General features: G+C 39.7%; 1 protein-coding gene across 5 annotated transcripts in view; it reads right to left on the bottom strand.

Annotated features, from left to right (window-relative positions):
* Positions 1-6,566: 6,566 nt before the first annotated feature.
* The window catches only part of LOC144281958 (uncharacterized), an 80,522-nt gene continuing 67,263 nt past the window's right edge, over positions 6,567-19,825 (bottom strand). For 4 of the 5 annotated variants that reach the window (XR_013350330.1, XM_077844959.1, XM_077844960.1 and 1 more), the window contains 2 exons: positions 7,815-7,893; positions 6,567-7,230 (listed from right to left, as the gene is read on the bottom strand). Coding sequence is in view for 3 of the 5 variants with exons in the window: in XM_077844959.1 (XP_077701085.1) it covers positions 7,143-7,230; positions 7,815-7,893 (167 nt within the window). In the remaining 2 variants the exon portion in view is untranslated. Of the gene's footprint in view, positions 7,231-7,814; positions 7,894-9,415; positions 9,598-19,825 lie in introns of those variants that run through there. The other variant, XR_013350333.1, reaches the window with a different exon arrangement.

The raw sequence follows: 19,825 nt of genomic DNA, 5'->3' as shown, positions 1-19,825 counted from the left end.
GCCCCGCCCCGCCCCGCCCCTCCCGGCCCCGCCCCACCCCGCCCGCCCGGCGCCAGCGCGGCGGCGCCCAAGTCCTGGCGCCGGATTTCGCGCTGCCGGACAGGAGCCTCCCCCCGGGGCCGCCCAAGAAAACCCGGCGCGGACAGAGAAGTAAGGCGGACGGGCTGCGTAGGCGGAAGAGACCGCAGACAGATTGCCCGGAAAGTTTAGGCAGATCGCCTACGTACTCTAAGCTGCTGCTTCTGAAAAATGGGGGAAATGCTACGCAAAGTCCAGGTTGCGTGTGAAAACGAAATGAGATCGTGATAGAAGTAGCAGTACTTCGTATATGCTAGACTCTGTGCTACACACTATTTTCCAGTTGTATGAGTGGGAGGAACTGAGACACAAATAAGTTATATAAATGAGGAAATAGAAACATAAACAGCTATTTTACCTAAAGTCATACAGCTGATTAGAAAGCCAGGTTAGAATCCAGATCTGCCTCCAAAACCTTTCATTTAACCATGTACGTGATATTGAAAAAGAAGACTTCTAGGTTCTTCCCTCCAGGAGCCAAAATCCAAGTGGGAGGGGCGATAAATAATGTCTTTGCCTGCTTGCTGCTTGCCACACTTACATGGTTTAATAAGAGAGCGCTGGGATCTGCTCAGGCACCTGCAGCACTCCTAATTCCTCCCATACTCCACCTGGCAAACTTCCAGTTTCTAAAGACATGCTCAAGTATTTTCCCCTTTACAAAGCATCTCCTGATCTCCCCAAGTCAGAGTTACAACTCTTCTTTTTAAATTTCTTCCCTGCTTTATGAAGTCATTGTCACTCAAAGGACCCTTTACATCTGTCTACCCCTCTAGACTGAGAGCTGCTCCATGGCAAGGACTGCTTCTGATGTATTTCTGTATCCTCAAGACCCTAGCATATAGCAGGTACTCAATAAAAGGCGTTAGTTACAGTTTGTGTTAAATATAGCGCATCCTACACTATCTCATACTGCCATCTTCAGTTAGAATATACAACAAGTTACTAGAAACCCTGATCTTTAAAGACTTGGCTTATATGCCATCTACTTTAAGAAGCCTTCTAGGAACTTCCATCCCACCTCTTAGTTGTTCTGATGTGGTCCTTCTTATATTCCGCCTGTTTTTAAGAGTTAATTAAGGACTTCTCTGTACCTACCACACTAAAATCCTTGAGGACAAGGGACTGATTCATGACTACATCCCACTCACAGTTTAGTCTACAGCAGAGTAGGCCTCAATAAATGTTTTTGCCTAGAATTGGTCTTCTTTTCTCAGTCATGGTGGCTCCCCACACCAACAAACCAAAACTCTATCAGACCCATGACCTTGTCACCATTATCATAGAAGTCCCATTTAATATACCAGGAGGGCCAGCTGGACAAGGCTCATGATGGAGTAAGCCTCACCTAAGTTTTTAGACTTTTGCCACCACAGGCAAACCACCTGAGAAATGCCTCCAGAAATTCCTGACTCTACTCAGACTCCTTTTCATAAGGTCTGGCCACAAGGAGCCAGGCATGCAGGTCTAGTGGACCACCACATATTCAACAGTCTCCTTTGGTCTCTTTTTGCTCTTATTCTTTTTAACTCAAGGGAAAAGGGGAGATATTGTTTTAAATTAGTTTACCTTGGTATGTCCATCAGCCATAACCACAACTGATGTTTCTATTTGACTTTAAAAAAAAAAAAAAAGATTGTATTTATTTATTCATGACAGATGCAGAGAGAGAGCGGCAGTGACACAGGCAGGGGGAGAGGGAGAGAAGCAGGTTCCATGCAGGGAGCCCGACGTGGGACTCGATCCCGGGTCTCCAGGATCACACCCTGGGCTGAGGTCGGCGCCAAACCACTGGGCCACCCAGGTTGCCCTCTATTTGACTTTTCTGTATTACATTATCACATCTGAGCTTCACAACTCTGAAAAGTATAAACCCACTTTATAGATATAGTAAATGAAGGTTACAGGGGTTAAGTGATTTGCCTAAAGTTACACAGCTAATAACCAAAGCAGTATAGCATAGTGGAATAAACAGGGCTTGGATGCCAGAAACATCCAGGTTATAGTTCTGGTTCTACCATTTACTAGCTATACAACCTTAGGGTTGTTGTGAGGATAAATGAAATAACATATATGAAAATACTTAAAGATGGAGATAGTTATAGATGTAGGCTAAGAAATCTGAAAGCCAGTATACCTGGGTGGCTCAATGGTTGAGCATCTGCCTTTGGCTCAGGTCATGATCCCGGGGTCATGGGATCGAGTCCCACGTTGGGCTCCAAGCATGGAGCCTGCTTCTCCCTCTGCCTGTGTCTCTGCCTCTCTCTCCGTGTCTTACGAATAAATAAAATCAAGAAGAGAAGGAAAGAAAGAAAGAAAGAAACCTGAAAGCCATGAAGTAAATTATTATGGGAAATACAAATTCACTTGCTATTCAAAGAAGATCCTCCAAATCATATAAAATATAAGAAGATACTACTTTTGGTGAATAGAGTGGAATTCCTGGTGTATAGAGTTTTCCAGAAAGGCAATATGTAGGTAGTAAGGAAAATATTGGAATCATTTGGTGTATGGCCTCAGACAAACCTGTTTGAGCCTCAGTTTCTCATATATAAAAATGAGCAGATCAGGGACACCTGGGTGGCACAGTCCGTTAAGCACCCCACTCTTGGTTTCAGCTCAGGTCATGATCTCAGAGTCGTGAGATCGAGCCCTGTATTGGGCTCCACACTCAGTACAGAGTAACTGCTTTAGACTCTCTCTACCTCTCCCACTGCCCCTCCCACTTGTGTGCTCTCTCTCATTCTCTCTCGCTCTCTCTCTCTAAGATAAATAAATCTATAAAAAATGAGCAGATCAGTGTGGAAAATATGGAGGAAACATAAGGAATTATTACTGTTATAATCATTGTGTGATTTATAGTAAATCAAAAACAATACATTGTATGTTTTCAGAATTGCTTTTCACAGTTTATCAATTTTTCACATCAGCATATAGCATGATAAGGATTGTTGAAGTGAATTTAATGCATAGTCTCGTGTAGTTATTATTTGCATCGTTATTTTATCCCATTTCACAGACAAAAAAAAAAAAAAAAAAAAAACAAGGAACAAATGCTTTGTAAATAACTTGTTTCAGTAAAGTCCACTTAGAGCAAACTTAGCTTGGACCGTGATTAAAATAATAATAATGATAGTCAGAGCTCCCAGTAAGGGAAGACAAGCTAAAAATTATTATATGGGAGTTGTCTCAGACACCTTTCCAGACCACTAATAATTTGTACTGGCTTCCTTTTCCACTCATTGGTTCTGGTTTAAATTTAAAATTTGACACGTGATGGATGATGGGAGTGATGGTCCAAACTCACAAAAAGGCCTTAGAACTTCTGGGACTGGATTTCTTTTTAAATGACACACCAATGAGAGTTTGCAAATGCCTGTCCCAGTTCTCATCAAAGCACTGGGTCATATCCCAAATCTATTTTAGGAGAGTAGAATGTAGCTAATGGAAGATATGTTGTGATCTAATTCATTGTAACAAGAATGAGCTTCATGGAGCAGAGAAAAAACTTGACCATTTTTTCTAGGGCAACTTAATGTCTCTTGGGCTCTAAGCTTTGTATTCCTCATCTGTACATTGGAGATAATAAACACCTATTTTATAGGGATGATATAAAGACTACAAATAATGCATAAATATCCCATATCAAAGAACCTTGACTGAAATAAAGGCCTAATTAATGGTAGCTGTAAGAACACCATTCCTCAAGATCACCATTTAACTCCACCCCTCAGACAATTAACTCTCCAATTACTCAGTGAGTTTTGCAGATACACTGGCCATAAGAAAGGAGCACCTTAAACAGCTGATGTGTATGCCTGTTATAGGAAAGATAGATGTAGTAAAGTTGTGTCTGATGACTTAAATCTGGTTACTGACAATCAACAAATGCTGCTTTCATGCACATTATTTCATTTAATCCTCACAACAACCCTATATGGATTATGATCCATGTTACTTTAAAGAAGAGGAATTTGTCCAAATTCATAGTGACAAAGCTAAAAATTATACATAGATCTTCTGACTCAAACATGCCTTTTACTAGGGCATGTTGCTGGTATCCTGTAGATATTGGTCACCTCCAAGAAGACTTGATAAAATGGTGCTTTTGACCATGGAAAGCTGAAGATGAGCCTCTGGATTTATAATAACCCTAAACCCAAGATCATCCTGAAGAGAACTTAGATCATTAACAACTTTGTCATCAGCCTATCTTTCCATTTTTTTTTTTAATTTTTATTTATTTGTGATAGTCACAGAGAGAGAGAGAGAATGAGGCAGAGACACAGGCAGAGGGAGAAGCAAGCTCCATGCACCGGGAGCCCGACGTGGGATTCGATCCCGGGTCTCCAGGATTGCGCCCTGGGCCAAAGGCAGGCGCCAAACCGCTGCGCCACCCAGGGATCCCTCCATTTTTGTATCCTACTCTAACTCCCAATCCTCCCCAGCCAATCCTTCAGGGACACCACAGCTACTTTTATTTCTTTATATTCCAACTTTAGAGGTGACAATCATATCAGCTCTTCTTGAACACTGCATATCTGTGATGTCAGCATTTAGAAATACAGGATGCTTGATTGAAACTATGGGTGAAAAAAAACCTGAGGAGCTCTCTGAATACACAAAGAACCAGTTTATTTGCGTGACACTTTGAGAAAGGCCTTCCATATAAATGGTGCTAAGCTACAGAAAAAAAAAAATTCAACTACAATTGTAATGATAATCTGGAGCTCATGCTTCCAAGCTGTTTGTTGCATAAATATAGCCCATTATTGTTCATGTTTGCCCAGGGCAGAAAGAATATGTGAGGCTGCACAATAATAACAATTGTGCTACACAAATAACTGTCTCTGTGCCAGGAACTGAAAAGAACAAGCAGTAAGAGATTTTTAAATGCCACATACACCCAGGGTGTGATAGGGCATTTCAAAACTGTCTTCATAGCTAATTTTTCAGGGCGATGGGGTGTCCTGGGAAGAGTCTGAATTTAGAACTGGAAAGGCCGAGTCTGGTGCAGGCTTGGCTCTGCTACTTCCTAATTTTGTGACCTTGGACAAGTCAGTGAACTATACCAAGCCATTGTTTCCTATAAACTGAAGGTAATGATAGCACCTACCTGGTTGTGCTGTTATGATGCTTAAGTGAGGTTTCCTGTGAAAGCAGTTAGCCTAGTACCTGGCACATAGTGGACACTCGATAAGCATTAGCTCCTTTTTCTTCTTAACTAAAGAATACTTAGGGTTTGAGAAACCAGAAACAAAAATGGAAATCATTTTTAAAGAGCTTCAGGGGCAGTCCGGGTGGCTCAGCGGTTTAGCGCCGCCTTCACCCCAGGGCCTGATCCTGGAAACCCGGGATCCAGTCCCGTGTTGGCCTCCCTTGCGTGGAGCCTGCTTCTCCCTCTGCCTGTGTCTCTGCCTCTCTCTCTCTCTCTCTCATAAATAAATAAATAAATAAATAAATAAATAAATAAATAAATAAATAAAATATTTTTTAAAAATTAAAAATTAAAAAAAATAAAGAGCTTCAGTGGTTTTTCCAAAACCTACCTTAATGGTTTTTTAAAATAAAATTCAGGGGATCCCTGGGTGGCTCAGCGGTTTGGTGCCTGCCTTTGACTCAGGGCACAATCCTGGAGTCCCGGGATCGAGTCCCGCATCAGGCTCCCTGCAAGGAGCCTGCTTCTCCCTCTGCCTGTGTCTCTGCCTCTCTCTCTCTCTATGTCTATCATAAATAAATAAATAAATCTTAAAAAAAAAATAAAATAAAAATAAAATTCATTCATCCATTAGTAATAGTTACCAAGTACTCAAGAATAAGGAAGATTATTATATTTATGTCCCAAGAGTTCCATTGGCTTCCAGTGAGCAAGCAAATGCAGTTTTACACTTGTCCTATTTCCTTCCTTCCTTTCTTTTCACTTCTTTTTTTCTTTTTCTTTCTCTCTCTTATGAAGTGTCCTGGAAACTATAAGAAACCAAAAGAACACCATGGGAAAGAAAATATTTGCACTCAAGACTGTAGGTCCTTTCATCTGCAGATTTCAAAGCATTGTCTCCATCACTAATTACTAGCCCTGCTTAACAAGTGGGACTGCTGAAACACCATCAAATTAAGAAGCTTGCCCTAAATCACAAGGCAAGGCAGAGGATGGGCTGCAGACAGAACAAAGCTATCCTGTTTGCCAGCCTTGGGCTCTAAAATAGGACACATGAGAGTCAACAGAGGCTTCAAGGAACACAAAGAAAAGTTTGGGGAATCTGATTTTGTACTTTTGAATCATTGCAGTGACAAGACCATGGACTTTAGAGTCAACTTTGACTTCAAATCTCAGCTCAGTTCCTTATGAACTGTGTAACCTCGGTCAAATCATAAGTTAAATCTCAGTTTCCTTCTCTAAAATGGAGATATTAATTCCTACCTCTAAGGGTTTAGGGAGAGTTAAATGATGCAACTTTTGTGAAAATACCTAGCACAGTGTCCTACACTTAACAGGTTCATGTCGGAGAAAACTAAGACACACCACATATACACATAATGACAAATAGCTCTTTCAGTCAAAGATTTTCTAAGCCATAATCACAGTTGTGTCTCAGTTTAAAATGATGACTGTGTATTGAACATCTCATAACACAAATAGAGGATGCCTTGTTCAGTCCATCACTTTCTTCATTTATTCAGTGCTTTCTTTCATAGCCCAAGTCTAATCTATCAGCAAGTTTTGTTGGCTTAACTTCCAATATATATCTGAAATTCCAATTCTATTTTCAAAATATATTCTAGATGTAACCATTTCTCACTGTCTTCACTGCCACCATCACTTCTCTCCTGGACGACTGCTAAAACTCCTTAACTAATCTCCCCAGTCTCATGTTTGTACCTACATTTTTTCTTCTTATTATAGACAGAGTGATCTCTTAAAAAAAAAAAAAGAAAAGAAAAGAAAAGAAAGAAAGAAAGAAAAAAATGGATCTTGTCATTTCCCTATTTAAGATCCTCTGGGACTTCTCAAACTCCTGACCATCAGCTCCAGTGAAGCCAGGTCTTTCCAGGTAAAATATGAATCAGCAAGGTGCAGAAGAGCAAGTATGTTCTGGGCATACTGAGATATTTTGTGGAATGGAGCATGATGGGGACTGGAGAGGGAGGAACCTGCAGAGAAAGATAGAGGAAATATTAGGACATGCTCAGAAGGAATCATGAATGGGCCAGAAGAGGCTTAGGGAAATGTGTCTGTTTGGAGATTCTCAGACAAGCAAAATCACTACTGGACACAAAAGAAACCATTATTGTTTTGTGTTGATGACATTTTAAAATCTAATCACCTTGATTTTTTAAAAGGGCAGTCTGGAATCTATTTTACCCTTTCAAAAGGAAATCAGGAATCCTGACATCAGGACAGTGGTTAAGAGGCTGGGGGCTTTAGAATCAAACAAATTTGAGATTGGATTGAGGCCCTCCACTTATAAGCTATAGCACCAACGACAAATTATTAAAAGTCTTTGAGCCTCAGTTTTATGTAAACTACATCAGAGTGATAACAAAATTAAATGGACAATGCTTATAGAGCACATTGCACAGTGTCCGGCACACGAGAATAAGTGCTGGATAAATGGAGACTACACATTATGGTAATGACGATGATAGTTAAGTATTTAGTTATCTGTATAACTGCCCTCATATTCTTTTTTTTTCATATTCTTTACCATTACTAATAAACACTGTCAGTGTCTCACCTGTAACAAAGATCTGAAATAAATCTGTCAAATTTTGAAAGTCTGAGGAGACTGTCCTGATTCACAGCAACGTTTGGCCCTGAAAGATAACAAAAAAAGGTACATATTTTACTGGAGGCATTATCCACTCAATCCTACAGTCCAGAAAAATCAATGTATGCAAAAAGGAGAGTAGCATCACATATGCATTTAACTGTATATGAATGTAATTATACACCCTCAGTGCTCAGTGTTTAAAGGAAGGGGTTTTTGTTGTTACTTTCAATATTATCTCTTTATGCAAGCCAAGGATTTCAGCTGATACTCAAAGAGGCAAGGATTTGATTTAAGCCTGAAGAAAATAATTGGCAGTGTTGAGCTTATGCAAAGACAGTATGTCTGTATATTATACTGAATAAGTTCTTGAATTTTTCAGGGATAACCCTGACAATATACAATTTTGGCTAAGTGTCAAGCTTAACCTCAAGTAAGCTACAGCTGTTCTTTTTGCAAAATTATACATTATAAGTGGGTCAGATGAAGGAAGTAAATGGTTAAAAGTGTGGATTTATTTATTTATTTATTTATTTATTTATTTATTTATTTTTATTGGTAATTTACCAACATACAGAATAACCCCCAGTGCCCATCACCCAATCACTCCCACCCCCCGCCCTCCTCCCCTTCTACCACCCCTAGTTCGTTTCCCAGAGTTAGCAGTCTTTACGTTATGTCTCCCTTTCTGATATTTCCCACACATTTCTTCTCCCTTCCCTTATATTCCCTTTCACTATTATTTATATTCCCCATATGAATGAGAACATATAATGTTTGTCCTTCTCCGACTGACTTACTTCACTCAGCAAAAGTGTGGATTTATTGTCAAAAAGGCTTGGGTTCAAATTCTGATTCTGGCCCTGGGAACCTGGAAAAGTTACTTAACTATTCGGCCTAAGATGGTTGAAATGGGAATGATGCTCCCTACCTCACTACATGTTTTGGGCAGTTTTGTTACATCAAGATGCAGTGGGGTCTGGAAAATCATCAACTTTGAGGAATTGGATTCAAGAAAACCAATTGTGTTTGAAAGGCCATAAATAGGGGATCCCTGGGTGGCACAGCGGTTTGGTGCCTGCCTTTGGCCCAGGGCACGATCCTGGAGACCTGGGATCGAGTCCCACATCGGGCTCCCAGTGCATGGAGCCTGCTCCTCCCTCTGCCTGTGTCTCTGCCTCTCTCTCTCTCTCTGTGACTATCATAAATAAATAAATAAATTAGTTTTAAATTTTTTTTTAAAAATTGAAAGGCCATAAATATGAAATTCTATATAAAACAAATTATCCCTATAATTAAGTATCCACCCAAGGGGACGGTGAAAAAAAATTTTTTATACTGCTTAACAGAGAAGATTCTGATTGAAACTTTAAGGGAACATTATCTCAAGCCCATAAGAGAACATTAAACAACATCCTGCAAACTCCTAGACAGGTGGGCTCATTTTCAGACCACTGATTAGAACTACCAATGACAGGTTTACTGAAGTATGGGACTTATAAAGAGCAGATAAATAGGCTTCTTCCCATTTATTAATTTATTCAACAAGTTTTTAGTACATACGATACCTCAAGCATTCTGCAAGGTAGAGGAGTTACAAAAGTGAATAAGACATATCTCCACCCTCAAGGAGCACATAGCCTAGAGAAGACGGACAAGCAAAATGGCAATTATAAACACAATGTGGGATGCCTGGGTGGTTCAGTGGCTGAGCGTCTGCCTTCAGCTCAGGTCATGATCCCAGGATCAAGTCCTGCATCAGGCTCCTCGCAGGTAGCCTGCTTCTCCCTCTGCCTGTCTCTGCCTCTCTCTGTGTCTCTCGTGAATAAATAAATAAAATCTTAAAAAATAAAAATAAAATAAATAAACACAACGTGATGAAGTTAAAAGAATAAGATCTCAGTGATGTAGAAATACACAGAAGGAATATAACATCTGTGCTATGGGACAAGGAAGGGGAGGCTTCCTAGTAGAAGCTGTATATATAAGCTGATACCTGCAGGGTTGCCTGAGTGACTCAGTTGGTTAAGTGTCTGCCTTTGACTCAGGTCATGATCTCAGGGTCCTGGGATTGAGCTCCACATTGGACTCCCTGCTCAAAGGGAGCCTGCTTCTCCCTCTCCTCCTCCCCCTGCTTGTGCTCTCTCTCTCTTTCTCTCTGTCAAATAAATAAAAATAAAAATCTTAAAAAAAGAAGACCTAAATAAATGGAAAGACTTTTCATGTTCATGGAGAAGACTCAAGGTTGTTGAAATGGCAATACTTCCCAAATTGATCTATAGATCCAGTGCAACCCCTATTAGAATCTCAGCTAACTTCTTTGTAGGAATTCACAAGCTGATTCTAAAATACATTTGGATTTGCAAGACTCAGAATAGCCAATCTTGAAAATGAAGAACATAATTGAAAGATCATACTTCCTAATTTAAAACTTACCACCAAGGTAGAGTAACCAAGACAGTGTCTACCAAGACAGACTGGCATAAGGGAAGACATATAAATCAATGGAATGGAATTGAGACTACAAAAATTTATGGCCAGTTGGTTTTCTTTTTCTTATTTTTTAAAGTAATCTCTACACCCAATATGGGGCTCAAACTCATGACCCCAAAATCAAGAGTCTCATGCTCTACCAACTGAGCCAGCCAGGTGCCCCTTGGTTTTCAGCAAGAGTGCCAAGACAATTCAATGGAGGAAAGAATAGTCTTTTTTGACAAATTGTACTGGGACAACTGAATATCCACAAACAAAAGAATGAAGTGTGGCGCCTATGTCATTCCGTATACAAAAACCAACTCAAAATAGGTCATTGATATACATGTATGTTTATAAAGATCTTAGGAGAAGGTAAGTTTCTTAACCCTAAAACTCTAAGAGGAAAATATAGATAGATGTAAATCTTTATGCTTTGGATTAGGTAATGCTTTCTTGACTATAACACCAAAAGCATTAGCAACAAGAGGAAAATAGATCAATTGAACATCAGAACCAAAAACTTTTGTGCTTCAAGGGGAGCCATCAAGAAAGTAAAGACAATCCAAGGAATGGGAGGGTATATTTGCAAATCACATATCTGATAAAGGAGTTGTTCAGAATATATTTTAAGAAGACTTTCAGCTCAATAACAAGAAGACAAATAACCCAATTTTAAAAGTGGGTAAATTCTTTGAATACACATTTCTCCAAAGTATACAAGTGGCCAAAAACTGCACAAAATACACTCTAAGTGCAACATCATTAACGTTAGGGAAATGCAAATCAAACCACAACGAAATAGCACTTCACACCCACTAAAATGGTTATAATTTTTAAATAGACAATAACAACTGCATATCTACATGCAAAAGAATGTTGTTGATATTGTTTCAATAATCCAGAATTGACAAGGATGTGAAGAAATTGGACTCCTCACACATTGCTGGTGGAAATATAAAACGATATAGCCACTTTGGAAAACAATTTGGCAGTTCCTCAAAGAATTATCATATGCCTCAACAATTCTACTCCTAGGTATATAGCCGAAAGAATTAAAAACATATGGCTGCATAAAAGCTTGCATATGAATATTCATAGTAACATTACTTATAATAACCAAAAATTTAAAAACAAATGTCCATCATCGACAAATAGATAAATACATGTGGTATATCTACACGATGAAGTTATTATTCAGCAATAAAAAGGAATGAAGTACTGATCCATGCTACAACACGAATGAACCTTGAAAACATTATGCTAGGGACACCTGGGTGGCTCAGTGGTTGAGCATCTGCCTTCGGCTGAGATCATGATCCTGGGGTCCTGTAGGGAGTCTGCTTCTTCTGCCTGTGTCTCTGCCTCTCTCTGTTTGTCTCTCATGAATAAATAAATAAAATATTTTTAAAAAAGAAAGAAAGAAAAAAGGAAAGCAAGCAAGCAAGAAAGAAAACATTATCCTAAATGAAAGAACCCAGACATAAAAGGCTTTTATGCCCCACATTGTATGATTCCATTTATATAAAATCTCCAGAATAGGCAAATCCACGGGGAAAGAAATTAGATTAGCAGTTGTCAGAAGCCGAGGGAAAGGAGGATAGGAGTGAGTGCTAATGGACACAGAGTTTCTTCTTGGAGTGGTGAAAATGTTCTGCAATTAGATAATGATGATGTTTGTGCAATTCTGTGAATATACGAAAAACCACTTAAATGTACATTAAAAAAAATAGAGAGAGATGTCACTCTGGCTCTGTATAAAGGATGGAGCAGTGGGTAAAAGATGCTTTAGAGGGGATCCCTGGGTGGCTCAGCGGTTTAGCGCCTGCCTTTGGCCCAGGGCACGATCCTGGAGACCCGGGATTGAGTCCCGCGTCGGGCTCCCCACATGGAGCCTGCTTCTCCCTCCTCCTGTGTCTCTGCCTCTCTCTCTCTCTCTCTCTCTCTCTATGTCTATCATAAATAAATAAATAAAAATAAAAAGTAAAAAATAAAGCTGCTTTAGAGAAAAACAGATAAGAGTTGTTAAGGCCAAAACTATAGTAGAGGCATTGTTGATACACTTAAAGGAGAATTGATTCTAGAGACGCCGAGAACACAGAATACCATCGTGGTTGATGTGGGCTCGAAAGGAAAACGCATCTTGAGTGAGACCTCAGCTCTGCTACTTGCTAGTCCCATGATTAGAGTTAAGTTCCTTAGCATTTCTGAGCCTCAGTCTCTATCATCGGTAAGACAGAGGTGACAAAAACATAGAATCTACTTCACAAAGTTATCATGAGGATTTGTTCATTAATTCAAAAATAATTATTCAGTACCTGTTATTTGCTAAGCTCTGTTCTAGATACTGAGTATATAGCAGTAAACAAAACAGACAAAACTCTGCCTTCTTGGAGCTTCTATAAATTATAAAAAGTATAAATATATACAATATGTATAAAATCATAAGTTGATATGGAGAAAAAAATCAGGAAAGAAAGAAAGATAGATGGAAGAGTATGTGAGAAGGGGGAAGGGTTGAGATTTTAAGGGTGGTCAGAAAAGTCCCCATGGATAAGGAAACATTAGAGAAAGGACTTAAAGTAAGAAGAGACTGACAAAGAGTATATCCAGGGTTGGGAGAAATTGAGGCAAAAGGTACAGCAGTGCAAGGCAGGGGTGTGCTTAGTGGGTTTGGAAACATCCAGGACATGAATATGGCTGGAGCAGAGTGAGGGTGAGGGTAAGGATGAATGATTAAGAAAGGAGGTCAGGGGGTGCCTGGGTGGCTCAGTTGGTTAAGTGGCTGCCTTTTGCTCAGGCCATGATCCCAGGATCCTGGGATGGAGCCCGGCAATGGGCTCTGCTCAGCGGGGAGTCTGCTTCTCCCTTTTCCTCTGCCACTCTTCCACTGCACTCTCTCTCTGTCAAATAAAAAAATAAAATCTTAAAAAAAAAAAGAAGTCAGAGAGGGTATAGTATCCTGTATCAAGTGACATATTATAGGCCATTGTAAAGACTGTGCCTTTTACACTGAATGAGATGGAAAGTTACTGAAGTTTTGAGTAGAGGAAGAACATGGTATGGCTTAGGTTTAAAAAAGATTATTTAGACTACTGTGGAAAAAGTAGATTGTAGATAACAAGAGCAGAAAGCAGTAAAATAAATATGATATCATTTTAACAATCCAGGTATGATGGCTTGGGTCAGAGAATTAACATGGTGGGGAGGATGGAAATTTGTGGGGAGAAGTGGTAAGAAGTGGTCAGATCTGCATATATTTTGAAGGTGGGATTTGCTAAAGGTTTAACTGTCAGGTATGAGAGGAAGAAGAGCCAAGGATGATGCCAAATTTTTGCCTGAGCAACTGGAGTAATGGGGTGAGATAGGGAAGAAACCAATTTGGGAAGAACATCAGGAATTTTGTCTTGCACCGAGTTTGAGATACTTTTTAAACGTCCAAGTTGAAATGTGAAGAATGCAATTGAAATATGAGTTTGGAGTTAAGGGGGGGAATATGAGTTGGAGATAGAAGTTTGGGTGTCAATAGCATATTGGGGGCATTTAAAGCCATGAGACTGGGTAAGACTATCTGTACAATGAGTATCTGTAGATCTAAGAAGTCCAACTGCAGCCACTCCAAGTTAAAGATTAAGGAAATGAAGTGAAACCAGTAAAGGAGAAGGAACTGAGAAGGAGCAACCAACAGTGAGCTTAGAGTAAAACCAGAAGAGTATCGTGTCTGTCCTGGAGTCAAATAAAGACAAGTGTTTCAAGAAGAAATGAGGAAGGAAGGAGGGAGTTAGTAAAAGTATCAGATCTGACTCTGATCATAGAGTCAGTTAGATGAGAACTCAGAATACCTCCAGAGTTATCAACATGGTGGTCGTTGGTAATCTTGGTAAAAACAGTTTCAGTTAAGAAAGGGGATAAACCTGATTAAAGTGAACTCTAGAGAAAATGAAAAGGTAGGACTTGAAATCAAGGAACATAGATAATTCTTTAGAGATATTTGGCTGAAATGAAGAGCAGAGAAACAATGGGGTAGCTAGAAGAAGTTATGGAATCAAGAGAGATTTCTTTTTTAAGATGAGAGGTACCATAGCACTTTTATTTTTAGATTTATTCATTTATTTGAGAGAAAGTATGCACGTGGGGCTGGGGAAGGGGCAAAGGAAGAGGGGGGAGATCTCAAGCAGACTCCCCACTGAGTGCAGAGCCAAATGCAGGGCTCCATCTCACAACCTAGAGATCATGACCTGAGCTGAGATCAGGAGTCCCAGCTTAATTAACCCACTAAACCACCCAGGCGCCCCATCATAGCACTTTTTAAGCTGATGGGTGATCTTTTGGAAAGGGAAATACTGATAACATAGATGAGAGAGTGAATTGCTGAAACATAGGGGCAATGATTGGCTTTCAGAGTACCGTCAAGGACTGGGGTATGCAGGCATGAATCATGCAGGCAGGTGAATTATCTGTTGAGAGAGAAAAAAAGAACATGCTGAATGTTTGAGGCGGGGGAAAGTATGAAATAATCATTTAGGGAGAGTGGATGGACTTTTAAAATAAAATAATCACCAGATAGCACTAATGGCTTACTTGAGGTTAGTGGTAATGAATTTGAAGAGTCCAATTGACAACTTTGTGTTTTTTTCTTCAACCATTTTCCAAAAGGTAGAGAGAGGGTGGCGAGTTAGATTGCCCAGGGTAGGGGTTTTGAGACGCAGAATAACAAAGCAAGAAGAGGAAAAGAGGAGATATATCAAGGGAATGATTATAACATTGGACTTTGGACCTTGGAATTTAAGTGGGTAAGAAGAGAAGTGAGGACATAAGACGGGTAAGGAATGGTCAATAGGTGTTGGGATCACTGGCCCAGGAACTATTAGAGAATTGTTAGACTTGGAATGTTGGAAAGACAAGACTGCTAGAAAGGTAAGAAAGATTTTTGGTAGACTACTAATAGATGGAAATAATCCCTAAAAAATAATAGTTGTATTAAGACCCAGTCCATGAAAAAAAAAAAAAAAAAAAAAAAAAGCCCCAGTCCATGCCCTCAGAGTGCTCACTAAGTAGTGCAGAAGACAAAGCAGAGATGAATACTCAAGATAAGTACAAGCAATGCCTGTGGGAACCAAAAGGAATCTTCAAGTAAATGTGAGGGTCAGATCAAGGAAAGCATTCAAAGAAGGTGCCATTTGAGGTGAAGCTCAAAATGGAGCAAGTGGTGAGCCCAGCCCAGTATACCACAGCACCTAAACTACAGCAAGTGTTCAGAAAATAGTGGATTGAATGGGAACCATCGCAGGACAGGAGACTAGAGAAGGGGCTGGGGCCAGGTTAGGAATTCTTTGAAATGGTAGGCTAATGCGTGAGCATTTTTCTGTAGACTACAGTGAGGTTAGGGGCTCTTCTGCATAATTGAGCCTGTTTATTAGCATGATAAGAAGTCATATTGGTTTCTGTATTTTAATCAGTCTCAAGTTGCTTTCTTCTCCATTATGTATTTACGTCATATTTAGAGTTTTGTGTTTCACTAGGGTTTTCTGAATAAACTCATTTCCAGTCTACTGCACTGATCCTGTTAGTTTCTTTTTTTTTTTTTTTTAAGATTTTATTTATTTATGAGAGACCCACAGAGAGAGAGGCAGAGACATAGGCAGAGGGAGAAACAGGCTCCCCGCGGGGAGCCTGATGTGGGACTCGATCCCGGGACCCCAGGATCACACCCTGGACTGAATGCAGGCTTTCAACCGCTGAGCCACCCAGGCATCCCTTGTTAGTTTCTTTCCAAACAATGTACTGCCACATGCCCGTTCACTTTTTTTCCAACTTCACCTTCATCCCTCAGTGTTGGCAGGAAAGTCTGACATGTTACCCCTTAGGGCCCTGCCAGGAAGGAGTGGCTGTGACCAGCACTAATCTGTCCTGAGCATTAGGACCAGTTGAAGTGGACAAGAGTTGAAGGTGAAGAGTCACATCCTACCAGGGTAGAGAGGGGCACAGTCTCACAACAGAGGTCACAGTTTTTTCAGGAACTCAGTATCAATGCCGGTGGTGGGGTCAGTCCCTTTGTAGACTATATTTATGATGTCGTTTGCAAGTATCAGAACCTTTGTCTTTATAGACTAAGCAGGTGGGTGTTGAAACTATTACCTTCTCTACCACATTATTGTGGCTTCAGCCAAGTCCCTTCCCTCCTCTGGACCCAAGAGCCTGTCTACACAGTGAGAGGGCAGGATTCATCCTTCTCTAGCCCCTCTTCCAACTCTGACATGCTCTAATCTTTCTGTTACCTTTTATTCTGTATTAAACTCATAACACGTGCCAGACATTTTTCTAAGCCTGAGACCATCATTATCACTCCTACTCTTACTCACCCCAAACCCTTGCTATGAATTATGTTGGGCTTTTCTTGTTTAAAACATTTGTAAAAAGTGGTGTGTTAGGTTTATTTCATACACACAGTTGAGAGAAAAATCACACAAAGGGCTTTGTTCTGTTCCAGCAGCTGAAACAGTAAAACTACCGGAATGATATGAAGCATCATTTTGTACTGCCCTCAAGTGGTGACCCAAATGTCTTCCTGGCTGCAGTTTACAGAATAAAATATTCTCAGAGGAGCCCGAGGCAGTTGTATTTGATCAAACGTCTTATCTTATAGACCATGGGCTGAGGCTCGTCATCATTCCCGTCGACGTACAAATCTGTTCCAGTTTCTCCTATCTTTAAAGAGCTATTTTATAAGCTTAACTCCTTCTCTAGTCTTATTTTTTTTTTTTTAAGAATGTATTTATTTATTACTAATGAGAGAAAAAGAGAGAGGGAGAGGCCAAGACACAGGCAGAGGGAGAAGCAGGCTCCAGGCAGGGACCCCAATGTGGGACTCAATCCCGGGACCCCAGGATCAGGCCCTGGGGCTCAAGGCAGCGCTAAACCAGCTGAGCCACCCAGGCTGCCCCCCTCTAGTCCTATTTCTCTGCTCCCTTTCACAGCCAAAGTTCTCAATAGAGTTAACTGCATACTCTATTCCCTGATCTCCAATTTACTTATAAACTTTTTACTTCAAAATAATCTCAAACTTTCAGAAGAGTTGTAACAATAACTCCTATGTGTTCTTTAGTCCAATGCACCAGAACTTTATATTTTGCCACAATCTTTTAATCTGTGTGTGCATATGTGTATGGATGCACACATATATACAAGATTTTCCCCCTAAACCATTTGATTTTTAGTATTTATTCCTAATATCCTAAATATTCCTCCCCCCACTCCCAGTATAATGATCAAATTTAGAAAATTTAACATTGATATAATCCTTATATTTAGTCCATATTTAAAGTTCTCTCATTGGTCTGATACTGTCCTATTTAGCAGTTTTCCTTCTGATCCAGGGCCTTATCTCTAATCATTTATTGCATTTAATTGATCCTGTAGTCTCCTTTAATCTAGAACAGTTTCCCAGTCTTTCATTGTTATTCATGATATTGATATTTTTGAAAAGTATAGATCAGTGTTTTGTAGAATTTCCCTCAATTTGGTTTTGCTCCATGTTTTCTTATAATTCAATTTCCTTTCCTTTTCTTTCTCTCTCTCTCTCTCTCTCTTTTTTTTTTTTTTTTTTTTTTTTTTTGAGGCAGTAGGAATACTACCCATAGGATATTATGTCCTCAGTGCATAAGATGAGGAAAAATATGGTGTCACTTGGTCCCATTATTTACGGTATTCACTTTGACTGGTTGGTTAAGGTGCATATGCCAGGTTTTTCCACTGTAAAGTTAGCAGTTTTTCCTATGTAAATAATGAGTAATCTTTGAAAAGGTACTTTGAGACTATATAAACAACTTGTTCCTTCTCAAACTTGTGCTCAAAGTTTTCAACATTCACTGATAATTGATAATCTCTACTACTTCTATATCTTCAAATGCTGATTATGCTAATGACTTCTAAATTCATATCTTCATCCCAGACCTCTCTTCTGGGCTCCAGATTTAAAACCAACTGCCTGATTGATATCTCCCTGGATCTCACTGACATCTTAAGTTTAACATGTTTATTTTTTTTTAAGTTTAACATGTTTAAAATAGAACTCCTAATCAATGTCTGAATTAATTACTCTAATGATTTCAAAATGGTGATTTTATAATTCCATTATTCCACCTACATTTTTTAGTTGGCATTCTACTATAAGCAAGATCTTTTTCTTTTCTCTTATTTATTCATATAGTTATTATCATTATTATAGACTCATAGATTCTTATTTTATTTAATAGACTATGTCATTATTCATTTTAATGTTCAACTTGTTCCAGATTTGCCCAGTGAGATCCCTTCATACTGGGTCTTGTATCCTTTTCACACACACCTATCTTTTTATTAATAAATAATTTTTTTTAAGATTTTATTTATTCATGAGAGACACAGGCAGAGGAATAAGCAAACTCCATGCCGGGAGCCCGACGTGGGACCCGATCCCAGGACCCCAGGATCACGCCCTGGGCCGAAGACCAGCGCTAAACCGCTGAGCCACCCAGGCATCCCCCATCTTTTTTTTTAAAGCACTTGTCTTGCTTTTAATACAATGTTCCAGGTTCATCTTGTACTTTTTCCTGTATAGCCTTAGAAATCATCCATCTTTCCAAAGAGCTCCCCTTTTAGTGGGCAATGGTATTTAAAAATCAAGATCTGGGCACTAGATGTGCTCATTGTTACTGGGATGTAATTGCTTTTAGACTCTTTAGGTAAACAGAGCCACAAGGAAAAAAAAAAAAAAAACAGAGCCAAAAGGAAAAATATAGTTCAACTATTTTTAATCATGAATACATTACTAGTACACTCTAATTCCAATTCAGCACCACAGGATTCTTTCTCCCATTACTTATTTGCATCTCCATTTTCTCACAGTGAGAATTCTGACTCCCATTAGCATCATTGTCTTTTTTCATTTGCTCTGTGTTAACACACAAAATAGTTTCAGTATCTATCTATTCAGTATACCATCAAAGTAAGAACACTTCCAATTTATTTGATGCTTACTTAGCACCTACACACACACACACACACACACACATACACTCTTCACTGAAATTGTTCTTATCAACATCATTAGTGATGTTTTTTTCTATCCTTATCTTTTTTTTTTTAAGATTTTATTTATTCATTTATGAGAGATACACACACAGAGAGAGGCAGAGACACAGGCAGAGGGAGAAGCAGGCTCCACGCAGGGAGCCCCATGCAGGATCCCATCCTGGGTCTGCAGGAGCAGACCCTGGGCTGAAGGTGGCACTAAACCGCTGAGCCACCTGGGCTGGCCTTCTATCCTTATCTTATTTGACCTTTCCACTCTCAGCTGACCTCTCCAATTTTCTTGACACGCTGTACTCTCTTCGTTTTTTTGTTCCATGCTCTTCTGGTTTTACTCTCTCTTCACAGGCCTCTCTTCATTCTCCCTGTTTGTTCAACCACCCTAAAATGCATTGCTCCCCAGGACTCTTCTTGGCTCCCTTTACTGCTCTCTGTAT

The sequence above is a fragment of the Canis aureus genome, chromosome 13 (assembly GCF_053574225.1).
Source record: "Canis aureus isolate CA01 chromosome 13, VMU_Caureus_v.1.0, whole genome shotgun sequence".
Lineage (NCBI taxonomy): Eukaryota > Metazoa > Chordata > Mammalia > Carnivora > Canidae > Canis > Canis aureus.
The sequence above is the reverse complement of the archived record's forward strand: the minus strand, read 5'-3'. Positions and strand labels throughout refer to the sequence as shown.